At 55.1% G+C, this 23,972-nt stretch overlaps 3 protein-coding genes across 5 annotated transcripts; 1 reads left to right on the top strand and 2 right to left on the bottom strand.

Annotated features, from left to right (window-relative positions):
• Positions 1-16: 16 nt before the first annotated feature.
• Positions 17-5,458, bottom strand: TAX1BP3 (Tax1 binding protein 3). Its single transcript, XM_036341321.1, has 4 exons — positions 5,280-5,458; positions 2,285-2,404; positions 1,790-1,867; positions 17-1,487 (listed from the first exon to the last, which is right to left on the bottom strand). Exons 1-4 carry the CDS (start codon positions 5,316-5,318, stop codon positions 1,350-1,352), a joined length of 375 nt encoding a protein of 124 aa, XP_036197214.1. The 5' UTR covers positions 5,319-5,458; the 3' UTR covers positions 17-1,349.
• Positions 5,459-5,533: 75 nt separating this feature from the next.
• EMC6 (ER membrane protein complex subunit 6) lies at positions 5,534-7,247 on the top strand. Its single transcript, XM_036341322.1, has 2 exons — positions 5,534-5,687; positions 5,850-7,247. The coding sequence occupies exon 2, from the start codon at positions 5,887-5,889 to the stop codon at positions 6,217-6,219; it is 333 nt and encodes a 110-aa protein (XP_036197215.1). The 5' UTR covers positions 5,534-5,687; positions 5,850-5,886; the 3' UTR covers positions 6,220-7,247.
• Positions 7,248-9,490: 2,243 nt separating this feature from the next.
• On the bottom strand, positions 9,491-23,709 carry P2RX5 (purinergic receptor P2X 5). 3 transcript variants are annotated; one of them, XM_036341310.1, is made up of 12 exons: positions 23,247-23,709; positions 19,401-19,551; positions 18,774-18,845; positions 18,381-18,456; positions 18,204-18,300; positions 17,820-17,900; positions 17,408-17,546; positions 16,790-16,926; positions 16,234-16,327; positions 16,048-16,113; positions 13,775-13,857; positions 9,491-11,619 (listed from the first exon to the last, which is right to left on the bottom strand). In XM_036341310.1, the coding sequence occupies exons 1-12, from the start codon at positions 23,267-23,269 to the stop codon at positions 11,547-11,549; spliced, it is 1,092 nt and encodes a 363-aa protein (XP_036197203.1). In that variant the 5' UTR covers positions 23,270-23,709; the 3' UTR covers positions 9,491-11,546. The 3 variants fall into 3 exon arrangements, with proteins under 3 accessions (XP_036197203.1, XP_036197201.1, XP_036197202.1); XM_036341308.1 differs by having other exon boundaries at positions 23,194-23,707; XM_036341309.1 differs by having other exon boundaries at positions 9,491-11,575; positions 23,194-23,704.
• Positions 23,710-23,972: the final 263 nt, after the last annotated feature.

Here is a 23,972-nt window from a genome sequence, read left to right as displayed (position 1 = left end):
GAGATTGCAGCCTGACCAAGTATGCACACCTGTTTTATTTGGGCCACCCAGTATGTTACCATGTGCCACACTTTAAAAGTGGGAGATTTCAAAAATCTGATTTGTCAGTGGGTCCATGAGTTGGCAACAATTCCCAGAGCTGGTGATGCAGCCCATGGTGGGCCAGCCAGAGACCTGGAGGGCTCCAGTCACCCCATTTTGTCAGGTGGCAGCCTCTGGAAACGTTTGGGGTTGCATCCCTGGCTGTGATCAACTGAGTGTTCTTAAGAGCCATAGGGGGAGGGTATTTTTCCCATGAACCCCTTGGTCACCATGAGGCTCCTGGGTGGGGACTGAGACCCGATTCACAAGGGAAGTTGGGTGAAGGTGGATGTGGCCAGGCCAAGCCCATGTCCCGTGGGCCTAGGAACAGTGGGGCTTCTTCCCCGAGCAGCCAGGGCCAGGTCCACCGACCTTACAAACAAAGCTGTCCCCATAATCCACCCCCAAGTACCCCAGCCCTGCCTGCACCTTAGCACAGACCCCAGTGAATCCCAGCTCTGTTTATTGGGCACAAGGTGTGTGTGTCGGGGGGAGGGAGGGGGGGTCATACTGCCCCATTTCCACAGTAACCAAAATAAGGTTTTCTAATTTGCTGAGTCATTCCCAGATTGAATTAGTAAGCTAAATTCAAAGTAGAACTGGCATCTCCAAATAGTAAGATAAAAACCCTTTGTATCAAAGTGATTAAAAAAGTACAAAAGTTAAACAGGCATAGAGGAGATTGGCAATCTTGAAAAATGCCCTCAAAAGTCGGCCTCAAACCTCGTCTAAATCTGGTAAGCTGGTGAACCCTGGAAGGCTAGCGCCCCCCGGAGGAGTGGGGGGCGATGGGTGCACTGAGCCCGCTGGCTTCCATGCTGGCAGACTTCCGCCTCTGAAGTGTCGAATCCCCTCTGAGCAGCGGGAATGCGTGGGACACAGGCACTTTGGCGCTGAGACAGAGGGCAGGGCTGGCCCACCAGGCGTCGTTCTGTTTTGCGGCCGCTCTCAGGAAGTGGGGGCCCTGCTCCCCTGGGCATTGCTGAGACCAGGCAGCAGGGTCTGGGGGCTGAGCTTGTGGTCACTACAGACTGACTACAACTCGGCTCCAGGCCATTGTTTCCAGTCCTCGGTGTCCAAGGGAGGGCTGGTCCCAGAGCCTCAGGCCACTGGTGAGGGGAAGGCAGGCCAGTCAGGTCTCTGGGACCAGCTCTTGCCTTCGGAGTGGGGGGCCAGCACTCAGCAGGAGCCAGGACAAGGGGCAGACTGTGGAAGTAGTGTCACTGTACAAGGAGGCGGCAGGCACGCGTTGGGACCTCGGCGGGCTGCTAGGACAGCATGGACTGCTGCACAGCCTTCTGCAGCGACTGCCGCGTCACCAGCAGGCGCACCACCTCCTCCGAGCGCTTGGTGAGCCGCTTCCGGGCCTGGTCGTGTGTGACCATGGTCATGTCCCAGCCGTTCACCTGCCCCAGGGAGAAAATACAGCCACCTGAGCTCCCCACCCTCTGGGATCTGGAAGTAGGATGGGCTCTGGGGATCCTGGCTTACCCAAGCAGGCCCCAGGCGGGTGACCCCTGGATAGGGGATGCCAAGCACCAGTTGCCACACACAGAAGAGAGCCAGCTTCCTCTGGGGCAAGGCCAGCGTGGGCTCCAACATGGCTGGGGTGAGTCTCCCAGGAGGCAGGGGCAGCCTCAGCCCCACTCCCACATGCTTCAGCCCCTCCAACCCAAGCCTTGTTTTCCTCCGTTGGCACTTCTGTTACCTGCATGATCTTGTCTCCAATCTGTAGCCCAGCAATTTCAGCAGGGCCTCCTTCCGATACCCGTGTGACATAGATGCCCTGGAAACAGACAGCCCACGTCAAGCCCTGGGTTCACTGGACTGGCCCCTTATCCAAAGAGCAAAGTCCAGTAGGCATACGCCCAGCTGTCCATCTGTCTATCCTTGCACTGAGCCTCCCTCCAGCCCCCACCCCCAGGAACAGGCTGTGCCAAGACAGCCAAGGGGACAGCTGGCTGCCCAGGGATGCTCCAGCCCCTGCTGCTCCTGGGCTCTGTCTAAACGGGTCTTCCTAGGGCTGGGCAGCCCACTCCTCACCCCCACCCCTGTTTATTCCCACCAGATCACATCTGAGACCTTCTTAGAGGGGACTGCTGGCGAGAGATTAGGTCTGCTCCTTCCCAAGAGGCTCAGGAAGCAGAGACCCACCATCTCAGGCCTCCGCTGCACGGAGAGGCCCCAGGACTCTGGTCCTCACCTTATCCGTCTTGTCTTCTGAGAAAGGATTCTGGGAGGGATCCTGGTCAATTCCACCTCCAATGCTGAAGCCCAGGATTAAATTCTCACCTTGACGCAGCTTATGAATTTCAACTCTTTGCTGGTAAAGAAAAGAATGAGTTGGGGGTGAGTAGAGAACAAATCTGGTCTGTATCTCCCGCACCCACCCTAGGCTGCTGGAACAGCTCAGCCATGCCAGGAGGGTGGGGACCAGGGCCCTCTGCAGAAATCCAGCTGGTCACCAGCCTGGGAGGCTGGCAGGTTGAGACTCGACTCAGCCACATCAACTCTCCCACATAACACTCTGTCCCAACCTCTCTCCCCTTCCTCTGTCTCAGGCATCAGCCTTAGTCAACAGGTGCTCTAAGCCCCAGTTGCTATGGTTGCTATGGATGGGGGGCTATATCCCAGGGGAGGGATCACTCAGGGCAGAAGGGGTCAGGCCCTAAAAAAACTGCAGGCAGATTGCCGAGGCAGCCCAAGTAAGGGCAAGACAGAGGATGCTCAGGAGAAGTGGAGATCAAACTCACACAGAAAGGAGAGGAGGGGCTGTCCTGGCCAAGGGCATAGGAGCAGAGGCTTGAAGGTGCCATACATAAAGGTCCATGAAACCAGGGTGTACAGCGCAGGACCGGAACTGGGAGGTGAGGAGAGGCTAAGAGGCTGGGGCCAGACAGGAAGGCCCTGGAGACTGGGCCCCAGGGAGGGTTCTTTTCCCTCAGCCCCAGGCCCTGCTCTTGTGCAGTGGAGGAGGTAGAGGAGAGTCCTAGGGGTCTCCTACCATATCTGGGGCTGTGGTCCCCAACTGTGCCAGGCTCCTTTCACAGCCCTCAACAGACATGCTCCAGTCACCAAATACTGGAATCAGATCAGATCACCCCACTCCACAAGTGATCTGGACCTGAGGGAGTGACCAGGTCACTGAGACCTGATCTTCATTCTGGGCCCACTGGAGCGCCCAAGAGTTGGGAAGTAGGGCCGGTTGTGATCGGGTTAGATGCTAGAATGACCACTTGGGTAGTAGGGAATGGATTCCTCTTAGAGGTGGGATGTAGAGGCCAGGGGACATGAACTACTTGTAAAGTGACATCAGCAGGCTTGAGGGCTGTTCATAGCACAGAGGAGTCAAGAGGAGCCTCTGGCCACCTGGCCTGGCAGAATATAACCATCTCATGTTGAGTTTGAGTGCCAGGAGCCATTCAGGCAGGTATCCAGAAGGCAGATGGGCCTGTGGAGCCAAAGTTCCCAGGGGCCAAAATGGTTTCAATATTCTCAAGATGTTAACTACACCTGGCCGGCGTGGCTCAGTGGTTGAGCATCGACCTATCAACCAGGAGGTCAGGGTTCCATTCCCAGTCAGGGCACATGCCCGGGTTGTGGGCTCGATCCCCAGTGTGGGGTGTCGGGAGGCAGCCGATCAAGGATTCTTTCTCATCGTTGATGTTTCTATCTCGCTCTCCCTTTCCTTCCTCTCTGAAATAAAAAATATATTAAAAAAAAAAAATAAGATAACTACATGGAAGATGACAAGGGCGAGGGAGGAAGCCTCTCCCACCCATCCCTAGTCAAACACACGAGAGGCCAAACCCCACCCACCATGTCCAGACATGTGTTAGAAGAATTGGGAGGTCATGGTCCTACAGCTTGGAGGAAGGCCCAGGGACCAGCCATGACATGTTAGAGGGGGGAGCAAGAGCATAACCCCTGAGGCCCACCAGGCCTAGATCCTCATGCCCTAGGTCCTCCAGGCCTGCTCCAATACATACCTTTGACCCACCTTCAAGGTAAAAAAGTACAGAAAAAAAATAAGTGCAGGCCCTTGGGCTGGGAGACAGGCCCTGTCACTGAGTTGGGTGAAATCAGGCCAGTTACTGTCACCCCTTTTTTTCCAGGTAAGGAGCAAACCTGGCCCCTCCTCCTCTCTGGGCAGCGAGGGATCTGGAAGTCAGGCTGGTGTAGCAGGCTGAAGGTTAGGGCGGCCCTAGGCAAGCCCAGCAATGTTTCCTCCTGGCCCAGGCCTGGGCTGCTGCTCACCTTATCAGTGACTTCACACCACACCACCTGACTCCCAGCACACCCATCTGAGATCATGACCCCGGAGCGGGGACTTCCACCTGACCCAATGCCTTCCCAACAGGCATTTCTTCTCAGAGATCCGGGTCCGTCCTGAGGGCTTCTTTTTGGGGCTGGCCATGACCAGACCTCCCTGGGACTCACGTCCCCACCTCCTGGCCTGCAGGTCCCATCCAGCTGTGGCACTGACATCTAGGTCTAATGTCCCAGCCTCCCTCCCTTCCTTGGATGATTCTAATTGCACCTGAACACCCAAGACAAGCCAGGGGGAGGGGAGAAGTGGGGGGCCTGGGGCCTGAGCTGGCCCCAAAGGGTCTCTCAGGCCCCGAGTGCCAGGCAAGGGACCTGGACTTTGCCCCGAGAGCTGGGGATCCAGGGAACGTTCCGAGCGGGACCGAGCCAGTTGTATGAGCCTTCACTCTGGACTGGGCGGTGGCGAGTCCGAGGAAGCAAGGCTGGACGTGAGGAGGGGTAAGGGGCGGCGGCGCCCCTGGCGTGGAGGAAGCACTTCCTCATTCCAGAGGCTGCGACTCACGGATGTCCGGGCCGGTGCCCGCCCCCCGCGGCTACCCAGCTGAGATCACAGGTTCGGGAAGGCCCTGGGTGCTTGACTAGGTCCCCGCAACCCGGCCTTTCTCCTCCGTCCTCCGCCGGGCCGGCTGAAAGGAGTCCAACGCGGCGGCGGCCGGGGACTGGCCAGGTCCAGGATCTGAGGCTCCTGGGTCCCAGCCTTCCCTGTTATGGCTGTGGAGCCCGCGGTCGAAACCAGGACCGAACCTCTAGCCGCGGGTTTGCAGGAGCCCGGGGTTCGCCGCTTTGCCAACCTGTATGGGGTGTCAGTTTACCGCTCTGCAAAGTGGGAGCAAGCCAAGGGGAGGAGGAGCCCCCGCGAGAGCACTCACCACCACGGCCGTGACCGGCTGGCCCGGGATGTAGGACATGTCGACCCCAATCTGGCAGCCAAGTCCCGCTCAGCGAAGCCCGCGGTGAAAATCCCGGCGACCGCGCCCTCTGGTTAACAAAGGCCGCCCGGCTCGGCCCGCCCCCTCATGAATAGTTAACAAGCCTCCAGCCAATCACCCGTCGGGTCGCTGTTCCGCTTTCGGAAGTCCCAGGGGGTGAGTAGTAAAGCGGGGAGGAGGCGGAACCTGCCTGGGCGCCCCGCGGCGCATGCGCGAGAGGGCGGGCGCGGGGTCTGGACGCGTGCGCAGCCCGGGACCTCCCAGCAGGCTCTGGGGCAAGATGGCGCCGCGGGGGCCTGCACCGCCGACTGTCTGAGGGGACGCCGAGGGACGGCGACCCTGTTCCAGGTAAGCGGGCGAGCCTGGGCGGGGGATGCAGACGTGCTGCCGCTCCTCGACCCCCGGCTGGCCTCCTCAGGCCGCGGGAAGGTGAAGCCCCCGGGGGGAGGAGCGGCGTGAACCCCGCTCGCCACGCTCCCGGCGCCACTTGCCCCTCGGTTTCCTCCGCAGCTCCGCGGGAAAGCAGAGGCCGAGCGCCAGGGGCGCGATGGCCGCGGTGGTGGCCAAGCGGGAAGGGCCGCCGTTCATCAGCGAGGCCGCCGTGCGAGGCAACGCCGCGGTCCTGGATTACTGCCGCACCTCGGTGTCGGCGCTGTCGGGGGCCACGGCCGGCATCCTCGGCCTCACCGGCCTCTACGGCTTCATCTTCTACCTGCTCGCCTCCGTCCTGCTCTCCCTGCTGCTCATCCTCAAGGCGGGCAGGAGGTGGAACAAATACTTTAAGTCCCGGAGGCCCCTCTTCACGGGCGGCCTGGTCGGAGGCCTCTTCACCTACGTGCTGTTCTGGACGTTCCTCTACGGCATGGTGCACGTCTACTGACGCGGGGCCGGCGCCCCGGCTCTCGGAGAGAAGCGGACGGTGACCGCGTGTAGACCGACTTCGTTTTTAAGTGTTTGGATTCACTGCTTGTTCTGTAACGTTATGACTTAGACCGGAGGACGGAGAGCCTGTGATAGCCCTCCGATTAAATGAAGCGTGAGCCGCCCGACGGAGTGCTTCCTGCCTGAGCGCACCCTCCCCGCCCTCGCCCACACCCCCAACCCCCAGTCTGTCGTGGGTGCAAAAGCCCCAGGTGTTGATGCTCCTGGAGGGCTGGGAGTGGGGCTTGGCCGTCGGTAACGGAGGGGACTTACCGTTCACACCTGCAGAACCAGTAACGGTGGGTGTGTAGTGTGTGCCCTGCATACCAGGCGTGATGCCGCGTGGGTTTGACGCCCGTGATCTCGTTTGATTCTAGCAATGTCCTCATGGAGTAGATGTGACCCTTGTCGCCATTGGTGCACCTAAGGCTCCAGAGGCGGCACAGCTCCGAAGGACAGAGCCTGGATTCACATGGAGGTCTCTTCTCCACCCCAATATATTTTTCTTGATTTCAGAGAGGAAGGGAGAGAGAGAGAAACATCAATGATGAGAATCACTGATTGGCTGCTTCCTACATGCTCCCTACTGGGGATCAGCCACAACCTGGGCATGTGCCCTCCCGGTTCATAGGTCCACTCTCGAACCCTGAGCCGCCCCGGCTGGGCCTCGGGTAGGTCTCCTAATTGCTCTTGCTGTATTGGCTGAGTGTACCTTTTCCAGCCCCGCTTTCCCTTCCACTACCCACTGCTTTCAGGTGTGAGTGGTGTCCTGTCACTTCCGTTTCACCTCGTTACAGCCAGCTGTCATTTCCACTTAAAAAAATTAATTCAAGCTGTCTTCTAAAATATGTCTCATGAAGGTTAGACAGATTGGATGTTTGTAAACTAATCTGTGGGCTTGTCTAGAGGGTCAGTGCCTCTGTATGCTAATCGGTGATTCCTTCTTGTCAGGAGGAATCTTATAATAAAATTCATATTTTAATTGAGGGATAAGTATTGCGTTAAAGTTATAGTAGTGAACATGTTGCTCATGGAATTTACAGTCGTAACTGGGAAGACCAGCATTACCTAATTTCACAAATGTCTGAATGATGGTAAGTGCTACGAAGAGACCACATAGGCACTCCAGACTGAATGCAGGTGGGGAGTGGGGGTCAAGAAAGTCTTCTTTGAGGAAATCACATTAGAGAACCGAAGGCTGAATAACAGCCAAATGTGGAGAAGGGTATTTGGAAGAAAGCACGTGTGTGAGGGCCATTGGGCAGGAAGGGGTTTGGCCTGTATCTGAAGCTGAGGTAGAGCTGGACCAGAAAGAACATGGTGGAGAGTGGCTTTGATTGTAAGAGCAACTGAGGGAAGTCTTTAGGAGTTTTAGCCCAGAGTTATGTGATCAGATTTGGATTTTTTAATCAATTTTATATCAGAAGGGAAATAGCTTGAACCCAAGTCCCCTTTTGCAGACAGTATTGGGCCATGGCCAATAATGGAAATGGGTCTGGGCCTCAGGCTGCCTGAATCCCCAGGCTATGTGCTTGCACTGGAAGCCAAGAAGCTGAGGCCACCGCTTCGCCTCCCTCTCCCCCAGTGGCTTCCTCTGAACCCCCTCCGTCCACCACTGAAGATATTTGCTTTAATGGTTTGCATCCCCAATCCTCTCGGGGCCTTCTCTGAGTGGGAAGGGGGAATTCATTCCTGATGTGGGCTAAGGAGGAAGAAGCAGTGGGTCCTACTTGGGGGAGTAGGATGGAGGGGAGGTAAATGAGCTGATTTACCTAACCATTCCTCTATTGTTAGGCAGTAAGGTTGTTTGAAATGTTCACTATTATAAAAATACTGCAGTGAATGTCTACATATCTTTATTGTTTTGAGAATAGGCTAGAGCAGAAGATTAAAACAATTTCAAATGCTTTCCAGAGTATTACCAGATTACGCGTTGAATGAAAAGTGCCAGTTTTATCGGGGCCTTCTTAGTCTTAATGTTTGCTCATTTAAAGAGTTTCCTTACTTTCATTTTAATTTCTTTGCAAGATAATAAGGAACATAATATATTGTCCACTAGTGCTTTCTGTGTCTGCCTCTTTTGGGCTCACTTTCTCCTTACATTTTAATCTAAAACATGGATGACCATGGAGACGTGAAGGGGGAAAAATCACGACACATCTAAAGTTAACCTTTGTGTTGTTTTATAACCAAATTAAAATGTCAGAGAATCCAAACACTGGGCCGTCCCAGAAAATGTGCCAGCTCCCTCCCCCTCCCTTTGGTTCTGGTATAGGCCTGAGGGGAAACCCACAGCTGGAAGAAAGGTGTGCCTTAGGGGGAGAGCATTCTTGTGTCCACTGGAGAGTGCTCTGAGGAAAGGTGCATCACTTGGGTGCAGGGGGTGGGTTGGAACCAAGTGGAGCCCTTTTCCAGATATACCAGATGCCAATCCAAGTGGAATGACTTAGCGACTCTGTAGTCCCTAAGCAGAGCACTGTAGTCCTTAACCTGGTGCTTAGAGACTCCTGGAGGAAGTCACATTCCCCCTTCACAGCTGGTCCCCCAGTTGGCAGTCAGCCACTAAGAAAGAACTGATGGGGTAGCAGGGGAAAAGGCAGCTGTGATTGGTCAGTCCTGATGGCCCCTGCTTCGGGAGTGGAGTGCACTGAGCCCTTTCCTGGCTGGTCCCTGTGATGTCATATTGATGGCACCCAATTTACAGATTTATTTTTGAGCTGTAGCATGGCACTCCCGAGGCGTGGAATAAAAACACAGAAGCAGCAAGGGGATGTGGGCAGTGTGCAGCTGTCCAGTGCTGTGATGGGGTCACTGGCTTTTCTGAGCATGGTGTCCTTGACAGGTGGTAGGAAGGTCACCTAGACAGCTTTTCTGGACTTGAAGAAATAATTAGGTTGAGCAGGTCCTCTATGGCAGTGAAGTTTATTGGGGCAGCGCTTAAAGTAAGTTGAAAAGAAAGACTCACAGCTCCAATCACAGTCTTCATCCCGTTCCTTACGTGGAACGCGTCCTCCGTCACCTACTTAGACTGCTACTAGCCATTCAGATGTGAGCTTATAAGTCGCCTTTTGGGGGAAACTCTGGCCACTCCACCGAAAATTCAGTTCAGTCTGTGGTGTGTGTGACTACCGGTTATTAAGGTTTAGCTCCAGGACTAGAAACACTCCAGCAGGGACTCCGTGTTGCCTGCCACTGTGTCGCTAGCATTTAATCCAACACTTGACACAGTAGGTATTCAATAAATATTTACTGACGGAATAGTGTAGGAGGACATTTTCATTCCAATATAAAATAAACAGTACAACTGTTGCTATGTTTTATGGCTCCTGCCAAGCAATTCCAAAAATAGGTTAAGAGAAACCAGATCAACCCTGAGCAGCCATGCCCCTGCCCTTGTTACTTCCTGCTAAACATAAAAGAGGCTAGATTACCCAGTCCAAGAGTTGGCTTTAGTGATGAAGTGAAACATCATAATGGATCGCCCAATTTTTCACTTTTAAAAAAAAAAAAAATTTTTTTTTTTTTTTTTTAGAGAGGAAGGGCGAGGGATAGTTAGAAACATCGATCAGCTGCCTCCTGCACACCCCCTACTAGGGGATGTGCCTGCAACCAAGGTACATGCCCTTGACTGGAATCCAACCTGGGACCCTTTAGTCTGCAGGCCGATGCTCTCTCTACTGAGCCAAACCGGTCAGGGCGATTTTTCACTTTCTATTCAGAGAGCAGGTGGGCTGTGGACTGGTTACCAGGCAGCCCACGGGGAGGGAGCTGCTTGCTCCAAAAGGGTTCCTGTTGCAGGGACCACAACCTTCTGCCCTGGTGGTGGAGCCTCACCAGAAACCTTCCAGCCCCTTCTGACCCTCTCCAAAGACCCGAGGGAGCACTTCCAGAGAGGAGCTCCCCAGTGTCCTGGCAGCTGTTCAACGGGCACTGCAGGCCTTTGCGGCCATAGTTGAAGCAGAGTTCTAGGCCTCTCCCCCTGGGTTTACACAGGGGCTCCCAGACACGGGGAGGGAGAAGCAAGCTCTCTGGCTCCCAGCCCATTCCATCGTGTCCCTTTCTGACAGGAGACGTGGTCTGATGCTGCAGGCATGAGGAAAAGTTCACGTCCTGAGTAACAAGTGGATTCTCAGTTTGAAAACGAGGGAGCCTCTTGGAATTGGTAACACAGGTGGCCTCAAGAACAGGTGGGAGGGAAGCAAGTGTTGCCTAGTTAAAATATTTTGATTTAAATGAATTGAGTGTAATGTTCCTTTCCCTGGGCAGGAAGGGGGGTCCTGTAGTTTCAAGGGAGAATGTGTGTACTAGTAAGTTTGGCCTGGAAATTGGTGCCACCCACCGAAGCTGGCTCTTTCCTCCCTCAGAACCAGGCTTTGCAGAGCTCCCCACCCTTGCAGGGCTTCTGAGTGTAAGGAGCACGCGAATCCCCTGGGAGCCCCATTGCAACACAGGCCCTGATTTAGGAGGAAGGGAAGGGCTAACAAGCTCCCCGGTGATGCCAAGGCTGCTGGTCCAGGGACTACACCTTGAGGAGAGAAGCTCTACAGACAGTAAGGGAGGGAGCAGCAGGGTGGGGTGGGGAAGGAGGGTGAGGGGTGAGGGCCTCCCTACCAACTGCTCCCACCTGCTGAGCGAGCACCCTGTCCTTACCCCTTCAGACCCAGCCAGCCTTTGAGGAGAGAGGAAGGGGAGCTGAGCAAGGACACCCAACCCACAGAACAGCAAGAGCCAAACCACAGTGTCTCCCATGAGATGCTATGCCCAGAGCCTCCCAGGCTGGGCAGGTCAGACTGGAGTGAGGCCTCCCTGCATCCCCTCTGTGAAAGTCAGCTAGAGGCTGGAGGAAGGCCAGAATGGCTGAGCCTGGCTGTGAGTCTGTTGTCTCTAGAGGGAATTACACAGTTGCTCTGCTCCCTGAGGGCCAGGTCAGGGTCTCATTTAAGCATCTCTTAGATAGGGCCCAGCCCACAGCAAAAAAAGTTTACTGCATGTATGAATAAATGAGTGAATGAATGTCCATCTAGGTTCTCAGAAAACATGAAAACACCTAGTATCATTTACACCCTGGCCTGCCCCTCCCCCACACACAACAAAAAGTTTGTAGTAAGATCCCAAAGTGCAGGAGGGATGGTGGCTCCTGGAAGCCCCAATCCATGCAGACACAGAGGCTCCTCGCTCTTCCCGTTCAGAGCTTCAGCCAGTTCCGCCCGACGTCTTCACTAAATCTGCTCTCAGCCGCCTCTGGCTACGCTTCCACTGTCTGCAGGTTCTGCAGCTGCTCCACGGTCACCTTTCCATTCCCTGGGTGGCCAGACCTGCGTGTGGGTGGTGAGGGGCACACAGAAGGTAGTTGGGAACCCTGTGGGGACAGGGACAGCTTCGCACAGGCAGCACTGCAGGCAGAGAATCCGCAGAGAGGGGCAGTGCCAGGGTCCCTGCTGCAGTCCAGGCACTCAGATGCTCAGGCCGAGGCCTCTGGAGCTGCCCCAGCAATGACAGCAGCCACCCCATGACCAGCATGGTGGCCATTCTTCCCTCTCACAGGCTAAGGAGCTCAGGCAAGCACCCAAGAAGTGACAGTCAGCTCAGGGAGCATGTGGGGGCTGCTGGGTGCCCAGCCACCCCACCAGATCCCCAGCCTCCACTGCCTCCTGGCTGCAGCTGCTGCAGTCCCTACAACCTCTCTTCACTCCTCTCCATCCTCTGCCCTTCCTCTCTGTCCTTTCCCTGCCCAGGCCCAGCTTCTGATTGGAGGCTGCCAACTCCTGAGTTGGCCAAGAATGAAAGCTGGGGTGGGAGGAAAGTCCACCCAGGCCAGTGAACTCCTCCTGGGATGTGGTTTACAAGAGAGAGTCACAGAATCCTAGCCTGACTGAACATGGGGGCTCCTCTGTGCAGCCCCCACTGGGAAAAAAATAGGGGGAGGGAGGCAGGCCCAGAAAGGGCCACGCCCCTGCTCAAAGGCACAAAGCAAGGCAGAGGGGCCGGGCGGACCTGAAGGCCACCTCCTGCACCAGGTTGAGGTTTCATCTGCAGAACCAACCATGCTGCCCAGGGAAGGACCACCTGTCAGCACAGCCACCACCCTTCCGAGCCTAGGGCAGCTGCAGCATTTCCACTGAGAGGCACTGGGTGAGGGGGTGGGGGGCTTGGTAAAGCAGAATAACCTGATGGAAAAGAACTGATTCTAGACACACTGCCTGGATTCAAACCCCAGCTCTGCCATTTATTAGCTGTATGACTTAACTTACTTAACCTTTCTGTGCCTCTGTTTCCTCATTAGTGGAATAGAGAATGTTAGTGCCCAGCTCATTAAAGTTGCTGATGTGAGTTTACATATACAAATTCCTCAGAGCCGTGCTGGGCAGAGAGTGAGCCTGAGTAAATGACAGCACTGTTGTCTTAACGCTGGGATAGCACAGCAAGCAGACTGCCTTGTGGTTGCTTAGGGCAGCTAATGAGGGTCATGGAGGGGCTAAAGCACCACCAGCACCTCTCCCCCCAGAGTCCAGCTTGGTTGGGTGCTCCTGGGTCCTGCCTTATGCACAGGTCACCACAGGGCAGGGACCACAGCAGCCTGCTCCAGGAGGTGCCAGCATGCTCTGCCATTCTGGCCACCTTCGTCCTGTGCCCAGCCACCCAGGCCCCTCTTCCTTCAGTCTCTGTGACCCTGTTCTGCTGCTAGGACTCTGCCCACAGGGCAAGGATGTCTAGGCACTTGGGCAGGACTTGCCGTTAACCTGGCCTGCACAGCCTGGCCTCCCCAAGGACTGGTGGGGCAGGCCCTGCCGACGGTGCCCCTCTTCCTCCAGCAGCTCAGTTGGGGTGGCAGGAGCCGTCAGGGCTCAGGGCTCAGCCTATGAACCAGGCTGGGGTTCAAGCCAGGTGAATGATACGAGCTGGCCACCTGCTGTCTCAGGTTGTGATGGGACTGAGGGATCACCACTTTGAAATTCCCCATTCTAATCCCAGCTCCTCCAGGGAGCCTTCCCAACGGCTGGGCCAGAGCCCCTGCCCCTTCCGTCCCGCCCACAGACACACACAGCCAACAAGCCCACAGCCAGGAGAGCCTGGAAATAGGCTCCTGTAGTAAAAAAAAAAAAAGGAAATCCATTTTTTTCTTCCCTTACCACTCCAGCCTCCCTCAACCCCAGCCCAGGACCACCAAGTCCAAGAATACTAAATTGTAACTGCAACAAGTCACTGTATATAAACCAATTCTCTCATTTTGCAAAGAGAGAAATTGAGGCCCAAGGAGACCTGGAAACCAGTTCTGCCCACCAGGTATGTGGTGGCTTTTCCCTCTGCCAGCTGCTCTGAGGAGGAGTCTGGTTCTGTAGAGCATGTACTCAGAACAGTCCATCTTCCCTCCCTTCCGGGGCGGCTCCCCATGTTCACCCCTGCCTCCACCCACCAGGCACAGCCTCCACCCAGGGTAAAGGTCCTAAGACAGAGAGGGAGAGGCTGGCTCCACACGGTTCCCGTGGGACCACTGGGGAGGAAGCATAACTGACCGTACTTCCTCGAATTTCTTGTTGCGGTAAAAGTGGCTCTTTTTGATGAAGTAGATGAGTATCAGGTCGCAGAAGAAAGACCCCTGCAAAAGAGTTGGGGGTCCCTGACTCAGACCCTAGACTTCTGGAGAGCCGACAGAAGTATCCTGTTTGATCCTGTAACAATCCCAGAAGCGTGCATCGTCCCATTTCATAGATGGGGAAACAGATCAGAAAGAGGTGCCTTTTGCCCTAGCTGGTTTGGATCAATTGATAGAGCATCGGCCTCAGACTGAAGGGTCCCAGGTTCAATTCCAGCCAAGGGTACATGCCTGGGTTGCGGGCTCGATACCCAGTGAGGGGCGTGCAGGAGGCAGCCGATCCATGATTCTCTCTCATCATTGATGTTTCTCTCTCTCCCTCTCCCTTCCTCTCAAAAATATATATATATATTCTACTATATCTATTTTTTTTTTTTAAGGGACCTTTAAGGTCACAAAGCTGGTCCACAGTAGAGCCCCGGTGAGCCTGAAGTCCATCTAATCATGTTTAACAAACATTTGCTGAGCATTCACACGTGCCAGGTACTGCCCTGGGGTGCAGGGAGGACTAAGGCAATGAGACCCTCTGAGGACTCTCCCTCTCTGGTGCAAGAGACAGGCATGCAACTTATGACACACGGCGATGTGTCTTATGATGGGGAGAGGGAGGAGCAAGGAGAGCGAAGGCAGGACTTGACTCAGTCTGGGTTGAGTCTTGAGGGCTAAATAGGAATTAATACAAAAACTCAGGAAGGGCATTGCAGCAGCAGGAACAAGCTCGTCATGCCTGGGAAATCCCACAAGGCTGTGGGGAAGAGGAAAGACACTTCTGGAGAGCTGGGTGGGGCCAGCCTGTGACGCTTCCTGAAATGTCTTCAAGGCACTGGTTCTCATCCTCTCGGCAGCACTGAGGGCGTTGAATAGGGCAGAACACAGAACTGCAGCATTTTGAAAAGATCCCTCTGGGAATCAGTGTGAGAGATGGGTGGTAGGGGATCTGAATAGATGCTGCAGCGATGGCCAAGGAAAGATGAGGCAACTGTGCTAACCCAGCTGGGACCTGCTGACACCTGAGCACATACACTTCAGGCAAAAGTGTGTGGTGCAACACCTGTCTCTTCCACCAGAGGGCGAATCCACCTCAACACAGCCGGTTTCCAGAATAAGGGTGGAGGGTGGGAAGAGTTGATGGATGGGCCACAGGTGAACCTAGTCCTCTGACCCTGGGCTCTGCACACCTTTTTTTTTTTCTCTCCCCAGATGCTAGAAATGTTGTGTGTTTTTTAAATATATTTTATTGATTTTTTTTACAAAGAGGAAGGGAGAGGGATAGAGAGTTAGAAAGATCGATCAGCTGCCTCCTGCGCACCCCCAACCGGGGATGTACCGGCAACCAAGGTACATGCCCTTGACCGGAATCAAACCTGAGACCCTTCAGTCCACAGGCCGACGCTCCATCCACTGAGCCAAACCGATCAGGGCTAGAAATGCTTTTTTATCAATCTCTTGTTCCACAGAGTCATAGGTGGACCCTACCTCTTTTTAGAATTTAAAAGTTCAGGGGCTAATCCAGCTGTTGTATATTTACCCCATGGAATACGATGCAGCTCTAAGAAAGAAGGAACTCTTACCCTCTTCGACAGCATGGATGGACCTGGAGAGCATTATGCTAAGCAAAGTAAGCCAGTCAGAGAAAGACAAATACCATATGGTCTCACTTATATGTGGAATCTAATGAACAAAATACACTGATGAACAAAATAGAACCACAGGCATGGATACATGGAGCAGACTGACAGGTGTCAGAGGGAAGGGTAGTGGGAGAGACTAGATGAAAGAAGGTGAAGAGATTAGCCAAAGAACACATATGCATAACCCATGGACACAGGCAGCAGTAGGGTGAAGGCCAGAGGGAGGGGTGGTGGGGGCTGGCTGGAGATGGGCAAATGGCAGGGAGTACAGGGACATCTGTAACTGTCATTAATAAAAAATAAATAAAATTCAGGGGCTAATCCTGTATCCCAGAGAACCCCCAGCTCCGGAGAAATAGGCAGATGCCTCTGGCTCTAGAAAGAGAAATTCAGGCAGTTCTCTGCCCCCTGGGGCCACTGGAGGGGCGTGAAGTCCCAGAAAGCCCTCTTTACTGGCACCTGCGCTGACCTGTCAGTTCTTTGTTTCTGGGGCATATGGACAACTCCCCCTCCCCCCACCAGTGTGCAGAGGGTAAAGGGGAAGGAGGGGAGAGGTACTCACAACACCCATGAGTGCCACCCCTGAGCCCACGTTGATGATTGTGGGGATGATGTTGAACTTCCCTGCCTGAAGCACAGAGAGAGACAAGGCAGGGTGAGGGAGCAGGTGGATAGCAGGGTCCCTCCCAACATGCCTGCCCCGCCCTGGCCCTGCCCAGCCTCCCAAGGGGAGACGCAGCTCACGCACCCTGCCATTCACCAGGACATCAAAGCGGATCCCGTAGGCTTTGATCAGGGTGCGGAACTCCACCCCGGCTTCATCGCGGTAATATTTGGCAAACCTGGGGAGACACAGCCCAGGGGAGACCTCAGCCTTCCTGGGCCTTCCCTGTTTGGCAACAGACTCAGCTGCTTTTGAGATTTATAAGCATCCCAGGACCTCGCTCACAGCAGCCCCGGGAGAGGTTGCAGACCCTCTTGCTGACATGCCTAAGATTCATCCAGATCTTTGAGTCCTTGTCAGACATCCCCAAGAGGCAGGGCCTTTCCCACTGCACACTGGGCCAACCTGGGGCCACCAGAGAACGGATAGAGCTCAGCCAGCTGAGAAGTCAGGCCTCAGCTTCGCCGGGAGCCCAGGGCGATGACCCACCCTCTCTCCCCTCCCAGAGGCCATCCCTCTCTCCCCAGCTGTCTCTCCCTGTACCTCCTCTGACACCCCTGGAAGGGGTGTCACAGTGCTGGCACCCAGGGAAGGACACGAAACATGGACAGAGTCATAGGCAGCAGGCCCAGTCTGTTACCTGAAGTTATACCCGGAGGAGACAGAGTTTCCAGGAAACCTGCGGTCCAGGCGGCTAAAGTAATAGCGAGGGTTGCATTCAGAAGGAGCTTTGTCAAGATCACAGTCCCACTCGATCTGGATCCCTATCACACCGCCCTGGATGGGAAAGAGGAATCGTGTCTGGGAGATGGACAGCTGGACAAGACTGGGGATGCCTTGAGGCCAGGGGTAGACCTGGCTGGAGCGTCCTGGGAGGTGGAAGGCCCAGGAGGGGCTGGGGAAAGTGTTGCCGACAGCCCCCAGCCCCCGCCGCCTCCGGCCTCCTGCTTCAGAGAAGACGAGAACTCCCCGGTGAGCACCGACTACACTATGGGCAGGCACCTTACACAGCCAGGATGCGCCCGTGGGGCTCCTTTTGGTTCAGTTTCCGCTGCTGCCCAGCGACTATGCTGAGTGCCCTCACTGAGTGCCAGGTCCGAGCGCAGGCACAGCCGGCTGTCAGCGAATTCTGAAAACAGGAAGTCCCTGGGGCAGGTGACTTTGCAGGGCCACCCCCACCCCATGGGCCCCCCCACACACCCCTCCCCGTTCAGACCCCTGAGGCCCCAGGAAGGCTCCCTGAGGGCACGCCACCCACCTGCAGGGCTATCTCCTGGAAGTCGCTCCCCGTCCAGCTGACCACAGACCCCAGTCGGAAGATGGGGCAATAGGGGTCCTTGGGGCCAAACCGACAGGACCTCAGGTAAGCTCTGTCTTTGGTGTCCAGCACATTGGTCCTGAGGGGCAGCCGTGAACAGACAATGAAATGAAGGTAGACCCGCTGTTTCCAGGCTTAGTCCCTGACTTTAGCCCTAGGCCGGAGCCCCAACCACATCCACGAGAACATCCCACCGCATTCAAGAACAGACCCCCACCCCACAGCAGGGAGGGGTGCCCAGCATCCCCCTGCGGTCCATTCACACACACATATACACAGGGGCCTATGCACAGCCACCAGGAGGGCCAGCCATGGCCCCAGCCCTGGGTCCCCATAGCAGAGCCCCACATACTTGGAGAAGTTGAATTTAGGGAAACGAATGAAGTTCTTTATGTAAATGGTGAAGTCTTCAGCCTTGCCCAGGAGGGGCTTCCTGAAAACCCAGCCAGGACAGCCTGTTTAGGAAGCCCGCCCTCCACACACCCCCCCACCCCCACCACCCTCACCACCCACCCACCCACCCCCACCCCCAGGCCTGTGGTGGGCCAAGGCCTGCTGCTCCCAGGGTCCCCTGGAGCCTCTGCCAAGGACAGTTAACTCGTTCATGGTGGGGAGTTCAGGCCTTTGTGGGTGTCCTTGGGATGAGGGTCCGGGAGTGGCCTGTCTCTACCATCAGACTTGGACCCGCTGCCCAGGACTGGGAAACCCCTTGGGGTCCCAAACCACAGCCACGTACTCTGGCCTGGACCTTGTTTCCACTGGGCACCAGGCGAAGATCTCGCAGGTGCCCCTTTGCATGTTCTCTGCCCGCAGGCAGCGGCCAGTCCTCACGCCTGCAGGGGGACAGTAGTAGTGCCAGGAGCCTCCAGGCCCCAGCCCCTCAACCCCCTAGTCCTGGCCATCCAGGCCTCACCATTTCCAGTCACGACAGGCTCCCCAGGAGGACAGTCACTGTCCTCGGAGCACACAGCGTCAGGAATGCTTTCATTCTGCCAGGAGAGAAGGGGCGCCTGTGTAAGGGCTCCCCTGCAGGTTCCCAGCTCAGCTGGTCCCACCACAGGGGTAGGACAAAGCTCCTCCCCTGCCTGGGGCCACACACCCTTTGAGAACCTGGTTCTCCCTGAAAGAGTACAGGTACATGCACTTGTGTACCTCCCGCCCCCGCCTCCCCCCCCCCCCCTCACCCCCGCCAAGGGCCCTGGAGGGGACAGAACTGCTTCTGGAGATGGGAAAAGCCCAACCCCTCCCTCCCCCCACCCCGTGCTGGGGTCTTCCACCGCCTCCCAGCTCTGGCACCAAAGCAAACCTCAGCACAGGTTTCCTGGCGCTGGTTGGGGGTCACAACCAGGTTGGTGATGACGAAGAAGACGTTCTCCCCCTGAGAAACCAGAGAGGAGTTAAGGAACCTCCTTCTGCTCTCTTGGAACCCTCCTTCCCAGGGCTGCCTGGCAGGGCGCGGGGCCTCGGCATGGGTATTGAGGACAGTGGAGCCATAAAATCAGTGGGTCCCATCTGCCCACTGTCCTAAGTCCTTTAATAAGTTCCTCGCAGACCCACACCCACAAATCACCCCTGCCCCACAAATCCCTATTTTGACCTCAGCCCCTGGTGTCCAAGCACAGATCTGGGAGGAGAGGAGCAGTAATGGGCAGCTCCGCCCTGGCCCAGGGAGACTGTGATCAAGCTAGGACGCTGATCTAAGGGATTCACACCAACTTGGAAATTCCCTGAGCCCCATTGGTCTCAATAGGCTCAGGGTTTGCTGGGAGCAGAGCAGTTCCATGAGGCACCGAAAAGGAAGGAGGGCAGGAGTTGGACTTGGGGGGAGGATCTATGTAGGATCTCTATGTACAAACCCTGGCAGCTGTTCTGGGCCACGGGAGACAATGAATGGAGGTCCCTGGGTCCCAGCCCGGGCAGCCGGGGTGCAGACCTGGGGCGGGATGACGTAGTCAGCAACATCCCAGAGCCGCTCCCCCAGCTCCGAGGTGTTGGTGAAGATCACGCCCTTGACTTTGGTGATGATGCTGCTCTGCAGGGAGGTGTCGGTGTCTTGGTAACTCTTCTTCACTAGGAACACCCAACTGCGCAAGGGCCAACAAAGTGGGCATCAGCCCAGGGTGGGAGGGGCGGGGGCGGGCTTAGGCTCCACCCTGCCCTCCAGCTCCTGGACTGGGTCACAACTCCCACTGCTGCCTGGAGCCCCATCCTGCAAGCAGCAGAGGTGACAACCCCAGGTAATAGTGCGCTGCTCTCAGTGGGGCTTGGATGAAACCTGCTCACCCTGGAACTGGCTATAGGACCTCCAGCAAGCCACTGAGCTCGGGGTAACAGGATAACAGCGCCTCCCTCCAGGTGTGAGGAGGGTTAAAGGTCATGGTGCATAACCTGAACCAATCATGGGGGGACCTCAGTCAAACCCAAAAGGGGCAGTCCATAAAATTCGAGAGCATGAAAAACTAGGTAAGTTGGACTTTACCAAAATTAAGAACTTTTATGCATCAAAATGCACTATCAAGAAAGTGAAAAGATAATTCACAAGATGGGAGAAACATTTGTGAATTATATAACTAGTAAGGACCTAGACCCCAGAATATATAAAGAAGTCTTAAAATTCAACACACCAGAAGACAACCCAGTTTAAAAATGTGCCGAGGATATGAATAGGCATTTCTCCAAAAAGATATACAAGCAGCCAATAAGCACATGAAAAGATGCTTAACATCATTAGTCATTAGGGAAATGCAAATACAAACCACAATGAGATATCACTTCACACCCAATAAAATGGCTATAATAAAAAAATGGAAAATAGCAAATGGTGAGAATGTGGAGAAACTGGTACTGGTGCTGGGAATGTAAAATGGTGTCGCTGCTGTGGAAAACAGTTTGGCAGTTCCTCAAAAAGGTTACTTATGACCCAGCAATGCTACTCCTAAGTGTAAACTCAAGAGAATTGAAAACATGTTTACACAAAAATGAGCACATGAATATTCTTAGCACCATTATTCATAGTAGTCAAAAGTAGAAACAGTCCAAATGCCAATCAACCAATGGGTAGATGAACAAAATGTGGTATATCCATACAATGGAATGTCATTCAGTCATAAAAGGATTGAAGTACTGACACATGCTTCAACATGGATGAACCTTGACCACGTTATGCCAAATAAGTCAGACAAGGAAAAGCCACATAGTGTATGATTTGATATCTAAGAATTGGCCAGAATGGGCAAATATATAGAGGCAAAAAGTAGATTTGTGGTTGCCAAGGGATTAGGGGTAGGGGAGAATGATGACTGACTGTTAATAGATGCAGGTTTCTTTGCAGGGGGGACTGAGGGGGGGGATGATAGAAATGTGCTGGAATTAGGTAGTAGTGATGGTTGTACAACATTGTGAATATACTAAAAACCACTTAATTGTATAATTTTAAATTATTAAAATGGTGGATTATATACTATGTATATTTTACCTGAATTTAATAATGATTTATAAAAAATTCTGTATTCTTAAAAAATTGGCAGTGTCATGAAACACAGAGAAAGACTCAGGAACAATTCCAGATAGGAGCCGAAGGGGACATGACAGTGAGTGCAAGGCGTGAGCGCACATTATTGGGACAATTTACAAAAGGCCAATAGCTTAAACAGTATCATTTCTATGCTAATTTCCTCCTTGTACTTGGTTAAATAAGATAATTCCTTATTTTTAAGAAATATACAATGAAGTATACAGAAGCAAAGAGGGACTGTGTTTGCCAGCTACTCAAACAGAAAATAATGCCTATATATATGGAGACAACACAAATGTAGTAAAATAACATTTGGAGAATCTAGCTGAAGGGCATTTAAAAAGCATTTTTACTACTTGTAACTTTTCTAAAATTATGTCAAAATACAAAAAAAATATTAAGGACTGAGATGGTGCATGTAAATTGCTTAGCACAGAAGAGTGCCTGGCACAGAGGAAGAGCTCACTGAATACAAGTCATCAGTTTATTGCTGGTGTTACTGTTAATATTAGAGGCTGTGCAGGTTCATTGAACCCTGGGAAAGCTGGGGAAACTGAGCCAGGAGAGGTCATGCAGTAGTGTGTGGGATGCCCTGCACCTGCCAGGGGGCCAGTAAGGGTTCTCTGCATTGCTGGGGTCATCTTCATCTCTGGGGGCAGAGCTGGCGTGTCCTGGGCCGTAGACTGGCCTGTCGCTAAGGAACTCAGAGGGCTGTGACCCTTGAGCCAACCAGCCGTTTGGGAAGGGACACACTGGGCTCCACCTGGACAGAAACATCCAGCAAATACTCAAGGAACATTCATTCACTCATTCATTTCACACCCATTGCCCGAGTGGTTAGGACTCCGTGGTCGGCAAACTGCGGCTCGTGAGCCACATGTGGCTCTTTGGCCCCTTGAGTGTGGCACTTCCTAAGCCTTAGGAGTACCCTAATTAAGTTAATAACAATGTACCTACCTATATAGTTTTTTAAAAAATTTGGCTCTCAAAAGAAATTTCAATCGTTGTACTGTTGATATTTGGCTCTGCTGACTAATGAGTTTGCCGACCACTGGGTTAGGTGACGCCAGGACCCTTCCTCATGATCAGCGGTTCTCAACCTTGGCTGCACATTAGAATCACCTGGGAATCTTTAAAATCCTGATTTCTGGGCCTCATCCTCCGGAAATTCTGTTTCTTTGTTATGGGGTGGGGCCACAACATTAGTAACAAAGAAACAGAATTTCCAGAGGATGAGGCCCAGAACTCAGGATTTTAAAAAGATTCCCAGGTGATTCTAATGTGCAGCCAAGGCTGAGAACCATTGCTCATGATGTTCCAGCCTGATGGGGAGTCAGACACAGACATTAAGCAAAGGAGCCTCTAAACAAGCATGTAATTACATTGTGGGGAATTGTGTGACGCGGGAGGAAAGCAGAGGGAGTTGTGGGAGGTCCCAGGTCGGAAGGAGGTGAGCAGACACTGCCCAAGTGGAGGAGGAACCCCTGGCTGAGCAACAGCGAGTTCAAAGGCCCGCAGGCAGGAGCCATGAGGGCGAAGCTGGGGAAATGCCAGGTGGATCAGGGCCTCCTCCCGAGTCAGGAAATGGGAGGGACAAACCGCATTTACTGGAGGAGTAGGAGAGACGCACCTGCATCCCAGTCCTCCACGGTCATGCCCTCCCTCCACCTGCCCCCTCCCTACTCAGGGGCGAGGGTTCTGGGCATTGCCCGGCGGAGCCGCCCCAAGGAGCTGCCCCTCTGCTGCTGGCACCAGCTTCTGCCAGGTGGGAGGGAGATGTGGGGGGCCCACTGGGCAGGTCCCCCAGCTGGATGCCGGAGAGGCCTGCCACGGTGGGGTGAGTTGACCAGAGGGACATGCCAGCCTCATGAGCGGCCCCCGCCGGAGGCTCGGCTCTGAGCTCAGTGATTATAAATAACCTCCCTGTGTGGGAGGCTCCGGGGCGACAGCTGCAGCCCAGCCCCCTGCACGCTGGCCCCTTCCCACCGCCCAGCGCCGGGGGCTCCAGGCCTGGAGGAGGGAGCTGCCCCGGAAAGCCTCCTAGATCCCCTGCCGCATCTCACCTCCGGAGCCGGGGTCCCGGGAGGAGGGGCTCCCTCCTTACGCCCACCCTGACCCCCACCCCCACCCCAGGAGACACTCTGTGACCCAGGCCGATTCCCGACCCCGGGGAGGCCCCGCCCGGCCCCGCCCCCCGCGGGCCCGCACTCACACCACCAGGTAGGTCAGGATGGAGACCTGCAGCAGCCGGTAGAGCAGGCCCACCTTCTTGTTCTTGGCGATGACATACTTCTCGGTCTTGTAGTCGAACAGCGACTGGTAGAGCCCCTTGCAGCTCGCCTGCCCCATGGCGCCGGCTCACCTGGGCCTGGGGACCGCGCCGCCACGCGCGTGTCTCATGGGAGCCGCCCGCGCCCGCGTCCGCGCCTCCGCCTCCGCCCGGCCCCTCGCCCTGGGCGCCCGCTCCCCGCTGCGGCGCCGGAGCTGCGGGAGCGCAGGCCGCGGGTGACGCGTGGGGCTGGAAGCACTCGGAGCGGGCGGGGGCGGCGCCGGCGGGACTGCGACCTTACCGCCACCTCCTCCCCTGGCCTGACACGGCGACACCAGCGGCTGGACCGTCCGGAGGCGTCGGGAGGAGTGAGGAGTCGCGGGGCGAGAGGGGGAGGGCTCTTCCGAAGCAAACCTCCCCCCCGCCCCCCCCGCTCCGCAAGGAGTCCCGCGGCTCCTCCCGGGGATGGATGGGGAAACGGAGGCCTGGAGGAGGGACCTGCTGCACAGGAAGCGGATGTGAAGAGGGAGAAAGAGCACGTGCAGGTGAACACAACAGGTGTTTCTTGCTCCCGGGGAGAGCCCGGGCCCACTACGGGCTGGGAGAGAAGGAAGATTTGACAAACGCGCCTGCTGGTACCCAGTGGGCGCTCCTGTGGCCGCTGTGGCAGGTTGTAACCCCCTCCCAGGGCGGCTGTCGCTGGGCAGGTCGCAGTGCCTGCA

Source organism: Myotis myotis, unplaced genomic scaffold, assembly GCF_014108235.1.
Source record: "Myotis myotis isolate mMyoMyo1 unplaced genomic scaffold, mMyoMyo1.p scaffold_m19_p_17, whole genome shotgun sequence".
Taxonomy (NCBI): Eukaryota; Metazoa; Chordata; class Mammalia; order Chiroptera; family Vespertilionidae; genus Myotis; species Myotis myotis.
Note: the sequence above shows the minus strand (reverse complement) of the source record. Positions and strands in the feature narration are given on the sequence as shown.